We start from the raw sequence: 16,719 nt of genomic DNA on the forward strand, positions 1-16,719 counted from the left end.
CGCAGTCTAGGCTAAAAGAAGCTTCCAAAAATCATCTCAAGTCTTTCACTTCTCTTCACCTCTGTGGCTCCCACTCTAGTCCCGGTGCATATCCAGTCTCAGTTGGAGCCCTACCTCAGCTCCCTGCATGGGCTCTTATTCCCTTTCAGTCCATTTTCCATACAACCACCAGTTGTGATGTTTTTCAAATGAAAATCATATCACTCCCATTCTTAAAAATCCTTCAGCAGATTCCCATGTTTTTAGGACAAAGTCCAGGATCCTGAAAAGTCTAGAATGGCTGCTTTTTCCTTACCTCTCAGACCCCACTCTTGCTTCCTTTGTGCTGACTGTCTTTTCTGCTATTCCTCACCCCACTGCCCCAGGATTGGGAATGCAAATCTTTCCTCTCCTTTCCCCTCCTCCTCCCCACTCTATCAGAAATGCTTCTTTCTCAAGAAGACCTTCTTGTATCTTTCAGACTATGATTGATTCTTCTGTTATATGTTCACCTGGCCAGAACCTTGTACTTTCCCCTTATGAGGCTTAGCACAATTCTATCTTCTTAGGTCAGAAAGGGACATGTCTAATTTCTTCATCATTATCATGCCAGAAATCAGAACAAAGCCTATCAAATAATAGATGCCTGATAAACATTGCTTGAATAAGTAAATGAAAAAAGTAGTCTTGCTGCTTCTCTTTTTCTATTAGCTACCTACATTAGTTTAGCGATCTCATGATTCTTGTAATTCATTTAGGCAACATACTAAGAATGGCACCTATAATGACTTCTCCCTTAGGGTGGGAATGCCTACATCTGAGTGGAAAGGAATAGGATTTGGAGGCTATACAAATGGATTGGATATGGTCTTTTTATTTTTTTATTTTTAAAGACAGGTTTTATTCTGTTACCCGGGCTGGAATGCAGTGGTACAATCATAGCTCACTGTAACCTCAGATTCCTGGGCTCAAGGGATCCTCCTGTCTCAGCTTCCAGAGTAGCTAGGACTGAAAGAACACACCAACACACCACCAAAGCCTGGCTAATTTTTTTTTTTTTTGGTACAGGCTGGGTCTTACTATGTTACCCAAGCTGGTCTCAACTCCTGGACTCGGGTCATTCTCCTGCTTCAGCCTCCTAAGGCACTGGGATTACAGGCATGAGGCACCATATCTAGCCAAGGAGAAGTAAAGTAATAACAAATTTCTAATCCATTTTAAGGAAGACATATATCCCGTATTGACCTGCGAGCAAGACAATGCATTAAACTATTCTTTAGTCACCTTATTCTCAAGATCCTTACAAAGCCAAATGGCCAATGACAAAAATGAGACTGAAAGGCACAATATGTGTATCATGATTCTTTATACTTTACACAGAATTCAAGTATCCTGTTTTCTCAATACTTAATAAACTGCTTTAAAGAGAGCATAACAATAACATACATGATACAGATGCACAAAAGACTACTCCTTTTAGATGGCTTCAAACCCAATCATTATCTCTATTCACCCGGGATGAACTGGTTCCCTTTCCTCCTGGGTTGCACAAAGAAAGCACAACCATATACTCAGCTAATCATAAAATCACCAACAATTCTTGCTAACAGGAAGCAGGTGGATGATATTGGCACTTTAATCATTTTCATGGACTTTTCAATAGTATTTTAAAGAGAAATATGACTGAGTCCATAATGACAGTTATTTAGCAAGTTACTGGAAATAAAACTACATGAGAGTTAATAAAAGTGATTAAAAATGGTGGCCAAATTACTCGTCAATACATTTAATACACCTGGCAGGTTTAACCTAACAATTTTGCTTTTACAGGCAGCTTTATCAGCAATTTTTAATTTATCCTACTAAGAAAAAAAAATGTGCATCATGAAACTCAATTAAGTCAGCAGTGATAAAGCCTGAGAATATTTCTCCACAGTCTCTATATCAAAATGATTTGTAAAACAGAGCTCTAGAAAGTGTCCTGACATGCCAGGGAGGGAAAGAGTGAATGTGGCCTGACCCTGTGCATTTTCAGTGGTATCAAACAAAACTAGACATAGTGAGCATTAAACTTTAAAGATTTATTACAAAACTTACCCATAAAATGCTAAGTTGAACATAAGGAATTACACATAGTTAATACACTATTTATCTACAACACACATTGATGCCTTTTATCATCTGCTCTGCATATAGGTATGGGGCTCTTCCACCGCAATGAGGCAGCAAAAGGCAAATTTGTCTACATTTCGGGAAATAGAAAAGCCATTAAAAATAAATGACCATCACAAATTGGAACCCTGCCTATTTCAAGCAATTTGCTCTGGAGGTGAGGTTTGTCTATGCCTCAGGTGTTAGTGCAGGTTCTAGTCAGGGGAAAGTCAGGACCAGAACATCTTGTGTTCTGTCCATTCACTAGGTAGAAATAAATTATTGCATTTTATTTGTTATATATTAAGGGTATCATTTGTTACATCAGTTAGCCTACCCTAACTAATACATCCTCCATGAGGAAGGCAATGTTCTAAAAAGACAAAAGTAAGTAAGATACAGTACTTGCCACAAGTCAGTATTTTCTGTTAAAAATAGCATTTACTATTTTCCTTCTTAAGAAGTAATGTGCATTTATTATAGAAACTTTAGAAAATGCAAAATGAAGGTAATTCTAAAGATCAATAATCCCAATACCCAGAGATAAACACTGTTAACATTTACATATATAGAGTTCTAGGCTTTTATTTTTATTGAAAGATTGATAGTAAGAAAAGAAAAAGAAAAGGGGAGGGGAGGGGAGGGAGAGAGGAGGGAAGAGGTAGAAAGGGGAGGGAGAGGGGAGGGGATGGGAACAGAGGGGGGAGGGGAGAAGGAGGGGGGTAGAAAGGGGAGGGAGAGGGGAGGGGAGGGGGGGAGGGAGGGGGAAGGGGATGGAGAAGGGGGAGGGGATGGGAAAGGGAGGAGGAGGGGAAGGGAGGGGGAGGGAAGGGGAGGGAAGGGGAGGGGAGGGGGAGGGGAGGGAAGGGGAGGGGAGGGGGAGGGGAGGGGGAGGGGGAAGGAAAGGAGAAGAGAGGAGAGCAAGAGAAGGGAGGATGGAAGAGAGAGAAAAAAGGAAAAAGAAAAAAGAGAAAAGAGACAAAGAGGAAGGAAGGGAGGGAGGGAGGGAGGGATGGAGGGAAAAGCCAATCATAAATATATAACACTTTTTTCACTTGACAATGTCCTATAAACATATCTCTAAGTTATCATGTTTTATCCTACAACAAGATTTGTAAAGACTATAGCACAATCCATTATAGGGCTATACAGTGTTATTTAACCACAAAAGGACAGTCAATCTGAAATTATAGGTAGTGACGGTAGAGCAGGTAGACAGAGAAGCAGACCATTCTGGGAAAAGAGAACACTATGTACAAATCCATGGAGCCCTAAAGCTGCCTGGCCCATGTAGAGAATGCCATCAGTGTAGCACAAGGTTCCAGACAAGAGAAGGAACTAGATAAGAACACTCGGGACAAAACTAAAAGGCTTTACATGCCATTCAAAGGAGTCTAAGTTTTATCCTGATGTCAACCGAAAAGCTTTAGGTGAAAGCACAGTACCATCTTTTCTGCTTTAGAAAGACCACTCTAGCAACGGTACAGAAAGTGGATTTAAGAGGAAGAGAATCCATGCATAAAGAGGCTGTTACAGTTGCAGTTCGAATCTATTACAGCAAAGTTGGAGTGAGGGAAGAAGGGACGAATCTGAGATTTGTTAAGGAGGTAGAACCAGTGGGATCTGGTCACTAATCTGATATGGGGCAGGAGAGGTTTCTGGTTTGGGGTAACTAAAAAAAATATTAATGCTGCCATATGTTGAGGGGTTAACTGAATTTATCTTGGCATCTACTACTCTGGCATAAAATAATCGTGGACCAAGGAAGTCACTGGGAATAACTGTGGTTATCACACTGGCAGCGAGGCAGGGTCGTTATTAGGATACAAATGTGCAGAGGGACTGGCAGTGGAGATGAGGCACTGGTTAAAATGTTTCACATGAAGTGTTTGTAGGACATAGGTTATCAGGTAAGTAGTTAGATGTACATACAGATCAAGAGCCAAAAAGAAAAGTCTGGGCTAGAGATATAGATTGAGGAACCATACTTTATAAGCAGCATTGACTCTTCCGCAGTAGGTGAATCCACCAGGGGTCGGAGATATCAAACTGAAGGAAAAAAAAAATGGACCTAGCCCAGCTAAGCCCTGCCCAACCTGCCCCAATACCATAGAGCTGCCAATACCTGTTATGCAGAAATTTTAAAAGTCAGATCAAATTATTCCCCTTTGACAACTGTTTCAACATTGCTCATTTTACGTGTAAAATGGCTTAAATGCATCCTTTTCTTAAAAATCATAATTTGAGAAAGAACCCAACCCTGGCATCTCAGCAAGAAGCCTCTCCCTGAGAACTGGTGCCATCCTCCTGAAAACCAAGCGCTCCACACTCTCTGTGTCAGCCTCATCTATTTCAGCAACAGTGCTAATTATTAGAACCCAAAACAATGCCCCATCTATATTGTAAAGATACATCCATAGTAAATAGTAAAACAGTTCAAATCTTTATTTTTCATTTTAGCACCACAAATGACTGAATTTTCTCATTTTAAAGTATACAGTTGTAGATTAATCATACTTTATCATTTCAAAGACAGGCTTGCAGAGGCAATGGTATTCACTTTTTGAAAAGACAATGCCAGTAAATACAAATAACTGTTCATATTTTTCAAAATGACACAAAAAGGCAATGGAGATAAGATCTGGAGGAAGAAGGAGACACCTTCCCTCGAAGATTCCCTCTCATTAAGCTCTCTTTCTCCTCTCTTAGAGTGTCTAAGAGTTTCACACTTGTTTTCCCAAATTTACTCTCCTGAGAACACAAATAAGAGGAGAGGAAGAGAAAAGCTCCAGGGAAAGGAGGTTTGTATGTTTGGGTCATTTCTGAGGACCAAATACAATTTAAATGGACTTTGAAAGGCATTTTACCTTCTCATTTTGCATATTAGGAAACTGAGACCCAAACGGGTAAATAAAGTCAGTGACCCCCAATCACACAGGAACTACAAAGCTGAAAGTGGAAAGGATCCTCCTGACACTGAAGCCAGGACACTTTTCACTGGCAAGTAAGCTGAAGACCCTGCAAGTGCCCAAATGCAAGAACAGTGTTGGCTGCCTGGGAGGCAAGACACACAAGAACAGAGAAAAATTTTAAAATACATATATTGTAACAAACACAAAATGACAGAAGGAAAAATTATAACAGCACCTGTGTAAAGTACACAGGAAAGAGGAGCTCCATGTTCAAATTCTAGAGTGCGTATTTCTGGTAGGAATCATTACTAGTTTCATTATGGAAGCAGTGGGATTTGAGCTGTCCCAAGAAGGAAGGACAGAAATTCCATGGGTAGAAATGAGGGTGGAAGGAGATTGAGGCAGAGGAAATGGCATATGTGAAACAGGAGGGTTAGGAAAGTGCCTGGCCTGTTTATGGAGCAGATTGGCTAAGTGTCCATATTGGAAGGTGAGAAAGATAAAGCTTTATTGAGACTAAGGAGGACATTGAATGTTGAGGACATTGAATGTTAACTATGGTGTATCCATTGAAACTTTTTGAATAGGGAACAAGGGCTAAGAAAAGTAGTATTTCAGGCCAAATAAAGTGGTTCATGCCTGTAATTCCAGCACTTTGGGAAACTGAGGTGAGGGATCACTTGAGCTCAGGAATCTGAGACCAGCCTAGGCAACATGGTGAAACCCCATCTCTACAAAAACTATAAAAATTAGCAGCGCATGGTGGCATGGGCCTGTGATACCAGCTACTCAGGAAGCTGAAGTGGGGGGGACTGCTTGAGCCCACGAGGCTGAGGTTGCAGTGAGCCAAGATCGTGCCACTGCACTCCTGCCTGGATGACAGAACAAGACCCTGTCTCAAGGAAAAAAAAAAAAAAAAAAAAAGTAGTATTTCAGAATGACTCAGCCTCTGATACAGTACTAATTAGAAGGGGATTGGAGCAATGGACAGGAATATAGACAGGGAAATTGCTGAGGTGGGGGCAATTAATGAATACATGAAATCAATTAAAAGATTCTGAAACTAAGTATGACAAGGTTCCTTTCTGGACTGCACTGATAGCAATATGAATAAAAATACAATAATATTCTTTTTTTTTTTTTTGAGACGGAGTTTCGCTCTTGTTACCCAGGCTGGAGTGCAATGGCGCGATCTCGGCTCACCGCAACCTCCGCCTCCTGGGTTCAGGCAATTCTCCTGCCTCAGCCTCCTGAGTAGCTGGGATTACAGGCATGCGCCACCATGCCCAGCTAATTTTTTTGTATTAGTAGAGACGGGGTTTCACTATGTTGACCAGGATGGTCTCGATCTCTTGACCTCGTGATCCACCTGCCTCGGCCTCCCAAAGTGCTTATGATGACCTTGGAAGACTGTTGTCTCTTTCTAAGTCTGTTTTCTAAACTTATTCTTTACATCTTTCATTGTTTTTATTTCTAAGCTTATTCTTTAAATCTAAGCTTATTCATTTTTTTTATTTCTAAGGTCCCTTTTTAAATCATTGTTTTTATTAAGCTGTTATCTATTGTAATTTCCTTATTTCAGATTCGGGTTCTTACATGCTATTTAAACTAAGAGTTGCATAGATGAAGACCTCTCTTTTCTGATAACTTTTGCTTCTTATTAATGACAGTGTAATTAGAGAAACTAACTTTGTATAGAACACAACAATAATACAAAAACTGCTCACCACTACTCCACATGCATTAGGAAAGCTAGTATCAAAACAGCAGAAAAGAACATGTATGCACGAGGATGTAGAGAAACTGGAACCCTTGTGCACTGCTGATGGGAATGTAAAATGGTACAGCTACTGGGGAAAACAGTGTGATAGTTCCTCCGAAAATTGAACCTAAAATTACCATATGAAGCTGGGCGCAGTGGCTCACTCCTGTAAAACCAGCATTTTGGGAGGCAGAGGCGGGAAGATCACTTGAGGTCAGGAGTTCAAGACTAGCCTGGCCAATATAGTGAACTGTTTCTACTAAAAATAAAAAATTTGTCAGGCGTGGTGGCACGCACCTGTAATGCCAGCTATTCAGGAGTCTGAGGCAGGAGAACTGCTTGAACTTGGGAGGTGGAGGCTGCAGTGAGTCAAGATCCTGCCACTGCACTCCAGCCTGTGCAACAGAGTGAGACTCCATCTCAAAAAAAAAACAAAGAAAAGAAAAAAATTGCCATATGATTCAGCAATTCCACTTCTGCGTATATACCCACAAAACTGAATGCAGGGAATTGAGATGACATTTCATAGCAGCATTATTTACAATAGCCACAATGTGAAAGTAAACCAAGTGTCCACTGATGGATGAATGGATAAACAAAAATGTTTATCCATTTTTGGTATTTACATACAATGGAATACTAGTAAGCCTTTCAAAAGACAGAAATTCTGATATACGCTACAACACGATGAACCTCAAGGACATTATAGTAAGTGAAATAAGCCAGTCACAAATAGACAAATACTGTATGATTCCACTTACATGATGTACTTAGTAAAAATCATACAGGCAAACAGTAGAATAGTATTTGTCAGCCGCTGGGGGACGAAAAAATGAGAAGTTGTGGTTTAATGGGTATAGAGTCTCAGTTTTACAAGGTAAAAAGCAAGGCAATGGATGGTGGTAATGGTTGTACATTATGAATGTATTTAATATTACTGAACTCTACGCTTTACAAAAGGTACTTTGGGTAGTCAACTTTGTAAAGACAGAAAGTAGAATGGTGGTTGGGGAAAGGAAGAAGGAGAATAGGGAGTTCGTGTTTCATGAGTACAGAGTTTCATTTTGGGAAGATGAAAAAATCTGGAGATAGATTTCAGTGCGGGTTGCACAACAATGAGAATACTTGATGCCACGGAACTACACACCTAAAAATGGTGAAAATGATAAATTTTATGTTACTAGAAATTTTTCTAAACTGCTCATCAGAATAAAACTGTATTCCAAAATGCTAGGATATTTTATAAAATTTCTGCTGCAACGAAAAGAAAGGGGCTGGGGTTCCTGAGGACAAGATGCCACCCTATCTCTATGGATGGGAATGAAGACAGCAGAGGAAAGGATCACCCGGAGGTGTCCGGGTTTGCAAAGCAGCAGTGTGCCTAGGTAATCTCAATGTTGTGACCCTTTGTGCTGATGACAGGACAATGAGCACACCCACTCTGAGCAGAAGCTCTCCAACCTGGCAATCACCAAGTGGTCCCAACTGCCAGAACCACTTCCCAAGACTAACGAGAAATTCTATGTGAAGCAAACACAGCCATCCATTTCCTTCTCAGTAGACAGCTCCCCTGCTCTGTACAGAGGTACAGCCGGGATGCTCCCTGCAGTGGAGGAAAAGGCTGCTACCACATCTGCTGCTTCACTGATAACACATCGTCTCCCACAGTGCCTCCAGGGCCGACAGAGGAAGTGAAGGCAGAGGACCTCATTATTCATCAGAGCCCAAATGGGCATGTGCCACCCCACCTGCAGGCTAACCAAGAGCCGTTATGATATTAGAAACAAGAAAAATAAGTGAAGAGGAACTCATCTAAAATCTCTTTGTATTACTTCTTAGGGAGATTAGCTGTGTTTTTCCATCCTCGGTTATGAGAATGCATTTCAACATAAAGTATCACTTACAGTACTGAGATGGTTAAACACCTGTGAGGAGAGATCCAGGGAGAACATAAAATTTCGGAATACTGAGTTATGGCACCCAAAATAAGTTGGAATGATTTACAAATGGTTCTGCTGAAAACAGTGGTAAGGGTTCATAGACTGTTGCAAAACACTTCTGTACTTCTAAGTATTTACGACACCGGATTTTTTTTTTTCCTCCTGGGCTATAAGCTACACAGAACAAATACTGTTCTAAAAATAAGTGAGGAAAAAGTTTGGGAAATTAAATGACCTTTCTCTGAAGCCCCGAAGGTCGATCCAGATTACAGTAAGGCTCTGGATGGGAAGAGGAGGAAACAGTGTCCTGGTATCTACCTCACCAAATCAGAGACCAGAAGAGAAAAAAATCAAAAGTATGTTTTTATCTTTCTAAATTTAGGCTAGAACAGTGATTTCCACTATCCAGCCAGCTGGGGTGCTTCAGTCATTTATTCATTAATTATTTAACAGGAATTTAATCTACACATAAAAATCAAACTCCATGTGTCTATCGAAGAGGCAGAAAAAAAGATACCAACTCCATGAGTGGTAGCTACAACCATGTGGTTTTAGTGTGCCCTCAATTTTTTAGCTACCTCTTTGCCTTAATGGCAATCCCCAGATAAAAGACAACCATTTGGGATGACAGTATTACTGCTATGGGTTTTCCAAATTTAGCAAAGCTGACAGTACTTCACATCTCTTATCCCTCGTCCATCCCCTGGGCTCCTGGGTGTACCCACTACCAAGACTCTAGTGCCCTCATCAGGCATGTTCCCTTGCGCTGGGCTTGATTCAGCTCACATATTCTAGTACAGCAGAGCAAAATGAGAGGAAACAATTCTGTCCTCTAGATTCTCTCTGCCCATTGTTACCTCCTAAATATGGCTACCAGCTCCAGATTCATGCACCACTCGGAGCTGTTTTCTTGTTCCCAGCAAGCCAGGGCAGATGTCCAAAGACAGAGACTTGGGCTTTGGAGAGAAAACCTCTGAACTAGAGATGCAATGGAAGTTGCCATTCACATCCTCATGGGATGGACAAAGAGCCTATCAGAAACAGAAAGAACATTTGCATTCACAGTCTTGTGATCTAAAACTTTATTTTCCAACATTACTTGGCCCCAGACAGTGGAATTTCAAGGTTTTAAAAGAAGGCTAGTCCATGTGATAAGGACTAACAATCCATACACTAAAATCCACTCCTGAGCCCCATCATTTACCTAAGGCTTCCCCCATAGTATCTTCATAGGAGAAATAGAGATGAAGAAAAAAAGCACAGGAAGTCTGGGTTAGGAAGTAGTAGGACAGTCTCCCATGGTCCATCCAGGCTGTAGGTAAAATTTCTTCTTCTTGGTTTTTTAGTTACAATGAAAAACAATGTATAAATTTTACTAGGTCCAAATGAGATGAATCAAGAGCCAGGAAAGAACTTTCTAAGAAGCTATTTTCCATAGGGAAAAACATCCTGGTTCTCCTGAAGACCAAAAATTAATGTAAATTACCACATACACATCTTTTTCTCTAGGATGCCTGGATGGCAAGTCTATATTAGGGACAACTGTTTCCTAATAATTGGATTTATGCCAAGAAGAGATGTGTCGATCTATTTTTAGACTTCAACTTACCAAAATGTCTTCTATTTTATCTGCTTCAACCTGTATGAATCATTTAGGGATGAAAATCCAGGGAGCAAGGCTTCAGAAACAGATTTACTTCAAGTGCACTACAGCGCTCAACAACTCTGGCAATATGAAAGCACAATCTCTCAACTAGGACAATCTCTCAACTTAAAAAGACAAAGTTTTGTCTTAGTCATACAATTATTTGTGGATTTGTAGATTCTATAAATCCACAAATAATTCAACATTAGATTGAAACAGAATGTGTCACTAAGCAGCTGTTCAAGTATTATAAAGCAACTGATATTCTGGAGGGGATGAGGGTAAACAGCCTAGGTCATATATTCTTTCATTAACAGTAATTTTAACTTACATGTTATCATAACATAAAAGCAGAGTAACAATAAATATGCATGCACAAATTTAGAGCATTCATCTATGGGTTAAAAACTGTCCACAATGCCCATTTCTGTGATTTAGAAAAACATTACAAATCAGTTTTTACTTTCTTATGAAGACTTTCACTAAGCCATGTTACATTATTTTGGGGTGGCAGCAAATTGCTTGAATCAGTAAGAACCCCAATTGTATACTTTTTGTTTTCACTACCATTTATGTATATAAAACTAATCAAAATACTCATTCATTAAGAGCTATCAAAAGAGATTATCTTTTCAGATCATTCAAGCGTATTAAAAACAAACAAAAGGCTAAGTATTGCTATGAGGACTTAGAGATCTTTGAACATCTAAGCAGTTCATAAATTGTCATTGAAATGTACAAGAGGCTTTTAAAATACATTGTTTATAATTAAGGAAAAAAAAACAGGAAAAAAATAGGTAACGAAGCAAAGGAGATTTCCTGAACAATGAATAGATTATATTTGACAAGGGCAATAACCCTCCCAATCACGTCTTTTGCGCTCATTTGCTATAAATATACAGGCCAGAGGAAGTACAGCTCACTCTTTTAATTCTCTGTTGTCTAAATCTCCAAGTCGTACTTAATACATCAGGACATATGGTAAGACTTTCCCTAGATTCAGAGGATTTATACATACCCCACAAATGATGAGAACTATCCCCTAGTGCTAGTGAACTATTCTAACTCAGATAAATTCACTTTTTAAAATATTTTTATCCTAAGGAGTTCTTTTCCCAAAGGACATATGTTGGTTTCATTTTTAACATAAATATAAATAAATACATACACAGTTTCTCTACTCAATAGAAGAAACTATTTTAAATCCAGTATAAATGTTTGACAGCAAGATTTACAAGGTTTAAAAAGAACAATCACAAACACTTGGAAAATTAAATTTACATTTGTATTTACAACATACAAGCAGTCAGGCTCTATCTGCTACTATTTCTATTTCCTTAATTTGGCTTTTATTAAGAATAGTTTTCTTCAATACTGACTGGAAAAATCTCTGCAACTTTTTTTTTCATTTTCAAAACACCATAAGGTTAGCACACTTCATTAAACAGTGATTGAAGATATTAAAAAGAGTAAGTGCTATGTATCATAAACATTTGATAAAGATATTTACATTATCTATACATGCATACCTCTTCATTCCACCATTATATGATATAAAATACAGATTGGCTTGTAACATCAGAATTGATGTACAAATCTTGCATGACCCAATCGTAGATGTTATTCAACCTCAATGTTTGTACTCCTTTTTAGAAATCAGCTTCAGCCTCGTATATCCACAATGCTTTGGAAGCTAAAAGTGTAGCACATCAAACAATGACTTGTTTGAATAATAGAGATTTAATTGAAGAGCAAATTATCTTGCATTCCAATGAACATAAAACCCAGGAATATTTCTTGGGTCATTCAATGTGCAACAGAAAAAGCGAAGACAATAAAAAATTTAAGTAACTGTAAAGGAAGTGTAATTTATACAAACTTCTACTATAAAGCAAACAAGCTATGAATTTCCAAGTTGTCTTCTAAAATACACTAATAGTTTCTGATTCCAAAGGTCCCTTTTTCAAAGAGCTTCTTGTTTTATTGACATTATTCGGGAGTTTATATTAGACGAGGGGGGAAAGAGAAAAAGGAATTTCTAGAGGAGAGATTTTTATTAGCTCAACCCTAAGGCTAATCTGTTGCATGTGTAGTTTCTGCACTAGCAAACAACTTGTAGGAAACAACCCTGCAGCTGAGAGAAGGAGAGCTGCAAACTGTTCCCCTGGGTATGATATCACAAAATGACTTTGCTCTATTCCTTCTCCAGCCTAGCATTATGGCTCCAGCCTGCACACAACCGTCATGCCCCCAGGGCAGCTTCATGTTAGAGGTAAGGACCTTCTGCTCCATCACTCTTCCTGAAATCTTCTGACCAGAAGCAGCTCAACCAGGACAAATCAGCCCTCATTCTCCTTCTCTCCTTCCTTCTGTCCTTCTCTTTCTCTTTCTCTCTTTCTCTCTCTCTCTCTCTCTCTCTCTCTCTCTCTCTCTCTCTCTCACTCACTCTTCCACTTTTCTGTGTTTCTTTGCCTGGCTGATTCTGAATAGCATTATCTGAGCCCACACAACTGGATGAATTCACACATTCTCAATCTCTCTCTCTCTCTCTCACACACACACACACACACACGATTTTACACTCAATAATCCAATAACAGATTTACTGAATTTACATCAAGTAAAATAGCTGATACTATTTACTTTCATCCTCCTATATTAGAAGAAATACTGTTTGTAAAAATGCAAGGAGAAACTTTTAGCGTGATTTCAGTTAAAACTTAGCTAAATCTATTAGTTGAGGTTACAAGCAATATCCTACTTTAAATCGTATAACACTAAAATTGCCAAACACACACAATAACTATAGAAACCCAGAGCAGTAACTGTGTGATTTCTTAATATACTCGATTACATGCAAAGAGATTTCCAGCTCATTAAAAACTCACTTTTTAAAAACATACCACAACTTGCAACTATGTATTCTATTTCTTTTGACTGGCAAACTGAAGGACAAAACTAAGTACCTTCCATGAAGATTTTTCCCCTTAGAAGCACAAAATTAGAATATTATTCCTCCAAACAACACAGGTTTTCCATTTCCAAACATTCTCCGGATGCTTATAAGAACTTTACCTCTCAAGTCTTACATTTATTTCTAGTTAAAGGGCATAACTAACACCATTGATAATCTAGCAATGCATCCCCAATCCTAGCATCACAGATAACTACAATCCCCTTTACGTTAACTTCCCACTTTGTGGAGTGAATGATTCAAAACTCATATGGCTTGGGATAAAGGCAAAAATCCTGCCTGAATTACGTACAATAAAACATGTGGAAACCCAAGAGTGGTGTTGCTTAAAAGGTTTTGTCAGATTCTGTAACAGAATCACATCTGCTGCAGTACAATGATGTTGAGCTTTCCTGTTCCCTAATAAGACAGCTCCCAGCAGAGCTTTTCCCATGCTTTAGAGTGACATCTATCAGTGGGTCTCGGGGAATCCCAATGCCACTCAGCTTTCTTCAGCACCACTCTGAACAGCTTCTGTCCACTGAGTGGTGCAATCTTAACAGGTCTCTGGCATACAAAGTAGATTGCTTAGATAAGGGAACGGTGGGTGTCATTAACACCAAATCATCAGGTATCAATTAACTGCAGGACATAAGCACCACAAATGCCAACCAGAAAGTTAAATAATTGGCCCCCACCAGACACAAATTTAAAAGAACTGACATACTCTGCATCACAGGCAGACTGAGGATGGCGTGGTGCTGAGTTTTATAGAAATTCAATTAACCCAAACGTCTATTAGACGGATACATAAAGACCAAGGGGAAAAGCTATTATGCATGTTGGAATTTGTGATGTGTAATCGTGTTAATTTATGGTTTGAGAAGAAACCCTGCTATGTGTTAGTGATTATATGGTAATCAGGAAATTACACAGATATTTAGATCACAGAAATTAGTTTATGAATGGCATAAACATAATGCTACCTCAACAACGTAATGAGATAATCAGCTAATTTCTCAAACCTGATCATCTGAAGCAGCGCCGGGAAGAATGCTTTTCAGTGGTAAATGGGAAAAGGTGTGTTAAATCAATTTCTAAACTTCCAGAATTCTTCTTCAGGGCCCACCTGTGATACTCCATAATTTCATTCATCTGTTCCGATTCACTGAAGTGCAAAACATTCTCCAAGCCAAAATATTGTGAAAACAAAATTTCTTGAGATTATTTGGCCAAAAAAACACCAATAACAATGTTATACTTCTCACTTATTACACATATTCACAAGGTACAGACTGTACTTATCTGTTGGTCATTGAGTTCGCCAAAAAAACTCTGCCACAACTGCCACGGAATGTCAGTGCACTAACCCTTCCTTGCAGAGACTTCACAGACACTGAAGCAAACCCCTAACCATCTCCACACTCTGGACTCCAAGTGAAGGGAAGGCGTTAAAATCCTGAGGGACTCACCCTTCCTCCTTCAAAGGAGGCCCAGAATCAGCAGCTCCTAACCAAAGCCAAATTCAAATCACCTACATGCAAGAAAGCAGCCGGCACATTTCAGATCTACTTGGTGAGCCAAACCTCAAAGGATTAAAAAGTTTCAGCCGGCCCCAACCGAGGACCAAACTTGGGCTTTCCCCAATGGCAAAGCCTAAGACAAGGGAAGCGGGAGAAGGCGGCGAAACCCCGCTCTTAGAGGATTGCTGAGAGCCCACCACCCTGAAATCAACAACTCCTGGGACCCGGAGCGCGTCTGCTCTGCTCAGGCGGCCGTCGAGCCCCGGTCCCCGCGCGCCCGAGATGCGCCCTCTTCCCCGCGGGTTCGCGCCCCCAGGGGCGAGGAACTTACCGCACCGCTTGCACAGCACCCGGCTGACCTCCTTCTTGAGGTTCCGGCCCGTCTCGAGAGGGGGGAAAGAGGCTCGGAAAGCGACCGGCGCGCGGCTGGTGCTGTTGGCGTCGGGCTCCATGAAGAAGATGTACCTGCTGTCCTCCTTGAGCCTCCCGCAGGAGGGGAAGGCGGGGTGGCCCCAGGTCCCCAGGCGCACGGTGAGCAGCGAGTCCTTCTTCAAGCCCCCAGCTTTCACCGCCCACACCTGGTGCACCTTCACCAGATAGGGCGCCTCCTCCCCGGGCTGGCCGGCGCTGGGCTCCGGGGCGGTGGGCCAGGAGGGCACGGTCCCGTTGGCGGTGAGCAGCGGCTCCTCGGCGGGCGGCCCCAGCGCCCGTGGGCCCGCGGCTGGCTGCTCGCGATCGCCGCCCCACGCCCCTGCCTCGCCCGCCGCCGCCGCCGCCGCCGCCGCCTTCCTGTCGAGTGCCCCCTGCTGCCGCCGCGGCGGGTGCACCTTTCCCTCGATCACCACCGCGGCGCGCTGAGCCAGTTCCTGCACCGAGCCCACGCTGGGCGGAGACGAGTAGCACACCGAGGCCCCCGCGGGAGCCGCCTCGTCGCCGGCCGCCGCCCCCGGCGCCAGGGCCGCGGTCCCCAGCAGCAGCAGCAGCAGCGGCAGCAGCGGCGGCGGCGGCGGCGAGCGGGCGGCGGGGCCGGGGCGCGGGGCCCGGGGGCCGGGACGCCCGGAGCGGCGCGGGGCGCGTCGCCATCTCATGGTGCGAGGTGCGTGCGGGCTCCTGGCTGTCGGTTCGGACTCTCGCGCTGCCTCCCTTTTCCTTCCCCCGGCAGCACCACTCCTCCTCCTCCTCCCCCCTTGCCCTCCTCCTTTTATTTATTTATTGGGGGGTGCGGGGTTAGGAGAGTTGTTTATGGGAGGAGGAGGGGGTTAGAAGTGGATGGAACCACAGAAAGGCGAAGAGGTATAAGGGCAAAAAAAAAAAAAAAAGCAAAATAGAAAAAGCAAAAAAGCCGCTGCCACCGCCTCGGTTGCAGGGAGTGACAGGTCCCCCCACCCCCCGCGCCGCCGCCGCCGCCGCCGCCGCGCCCGAGCCCTGCTGTCGGGGCTGCTGTCACCGGAGGAGGACGTGGAGGTGGAGGAGCTGCTCCGCGGGTGACAGTCCTTTGTGTGAAGTGATGCTGCGGCGGCTGCTGGGGCTGCGAGCGAGCGGCTGGGAGAGAGCGCGAGGGAGAGAGCCCTGGAGGCGGAGTTGCGTGCCTGGAAATCGCTGGGTGGCCGCGGCGGCGACAGCGTCCTGCGCCTCGCCAGCCTGTTTACCTGTGGTGCCAACTCGGCCCGCTCGTCCCTTCCCCATGCTGCTGCCGGAGCGGAGCCGGGTCCGCGAGTGGGTCCTCCTGGGCGTCCCCGTCCCCGCGCGCCTCCTCCCTCTCTGTCGCCCCGAGTGCTGCAATGGAAGGACGGGCGGCAAACAGGCTGCAGTCCGAGTGGGCTGCGGAGATTTACTGGGGAGTGAGAGGTGACG

At 42.5% G+C, this 16,719-nt stretch overlaps 1 protein-coding gene across 1 annotated transcript in view; it reads right to left on the minus strand.

Annotated features, from left to right (window-relative positions):
• NRG1 (neuregulin 1) overlaps window positions 1–15,953 on the minus strand; it is a 1,119,143-nt gene extending 1,103,190 nt beyond the window's left edge. The window contains exon 1 of the mRNA XM_064368894.1: window positions 15,197–15,953. Within this exon, the coding sequence (XP_064224964.1) occupies window positions 15,197–15,953 (757 nt within the window). The remainder of the gene's footprint in view (window positions 1–15,196) is intronic.
• Window positions 15,954–16,719: the final 766 nt, after the last annotated feature.

The sequence above is a fragment of the Aotus nancymaae genome, unplaced genomic scaffold (genome assembly GCF_030222135.1).
Source record: "Aotus nancymaae isolate 86718 unplaced genomic scaffold, 86718_ANA_hifiasm-v0.15.2.pri h1tg000079l, whole genome shotgun sequence".
In the NCBI taxonomy this organism is placed as follows: Eukaryota; Metazoa; Chordata; class Mammalia; order Primates; family Aotidae; genus Aotus; species Aotus nancymaae.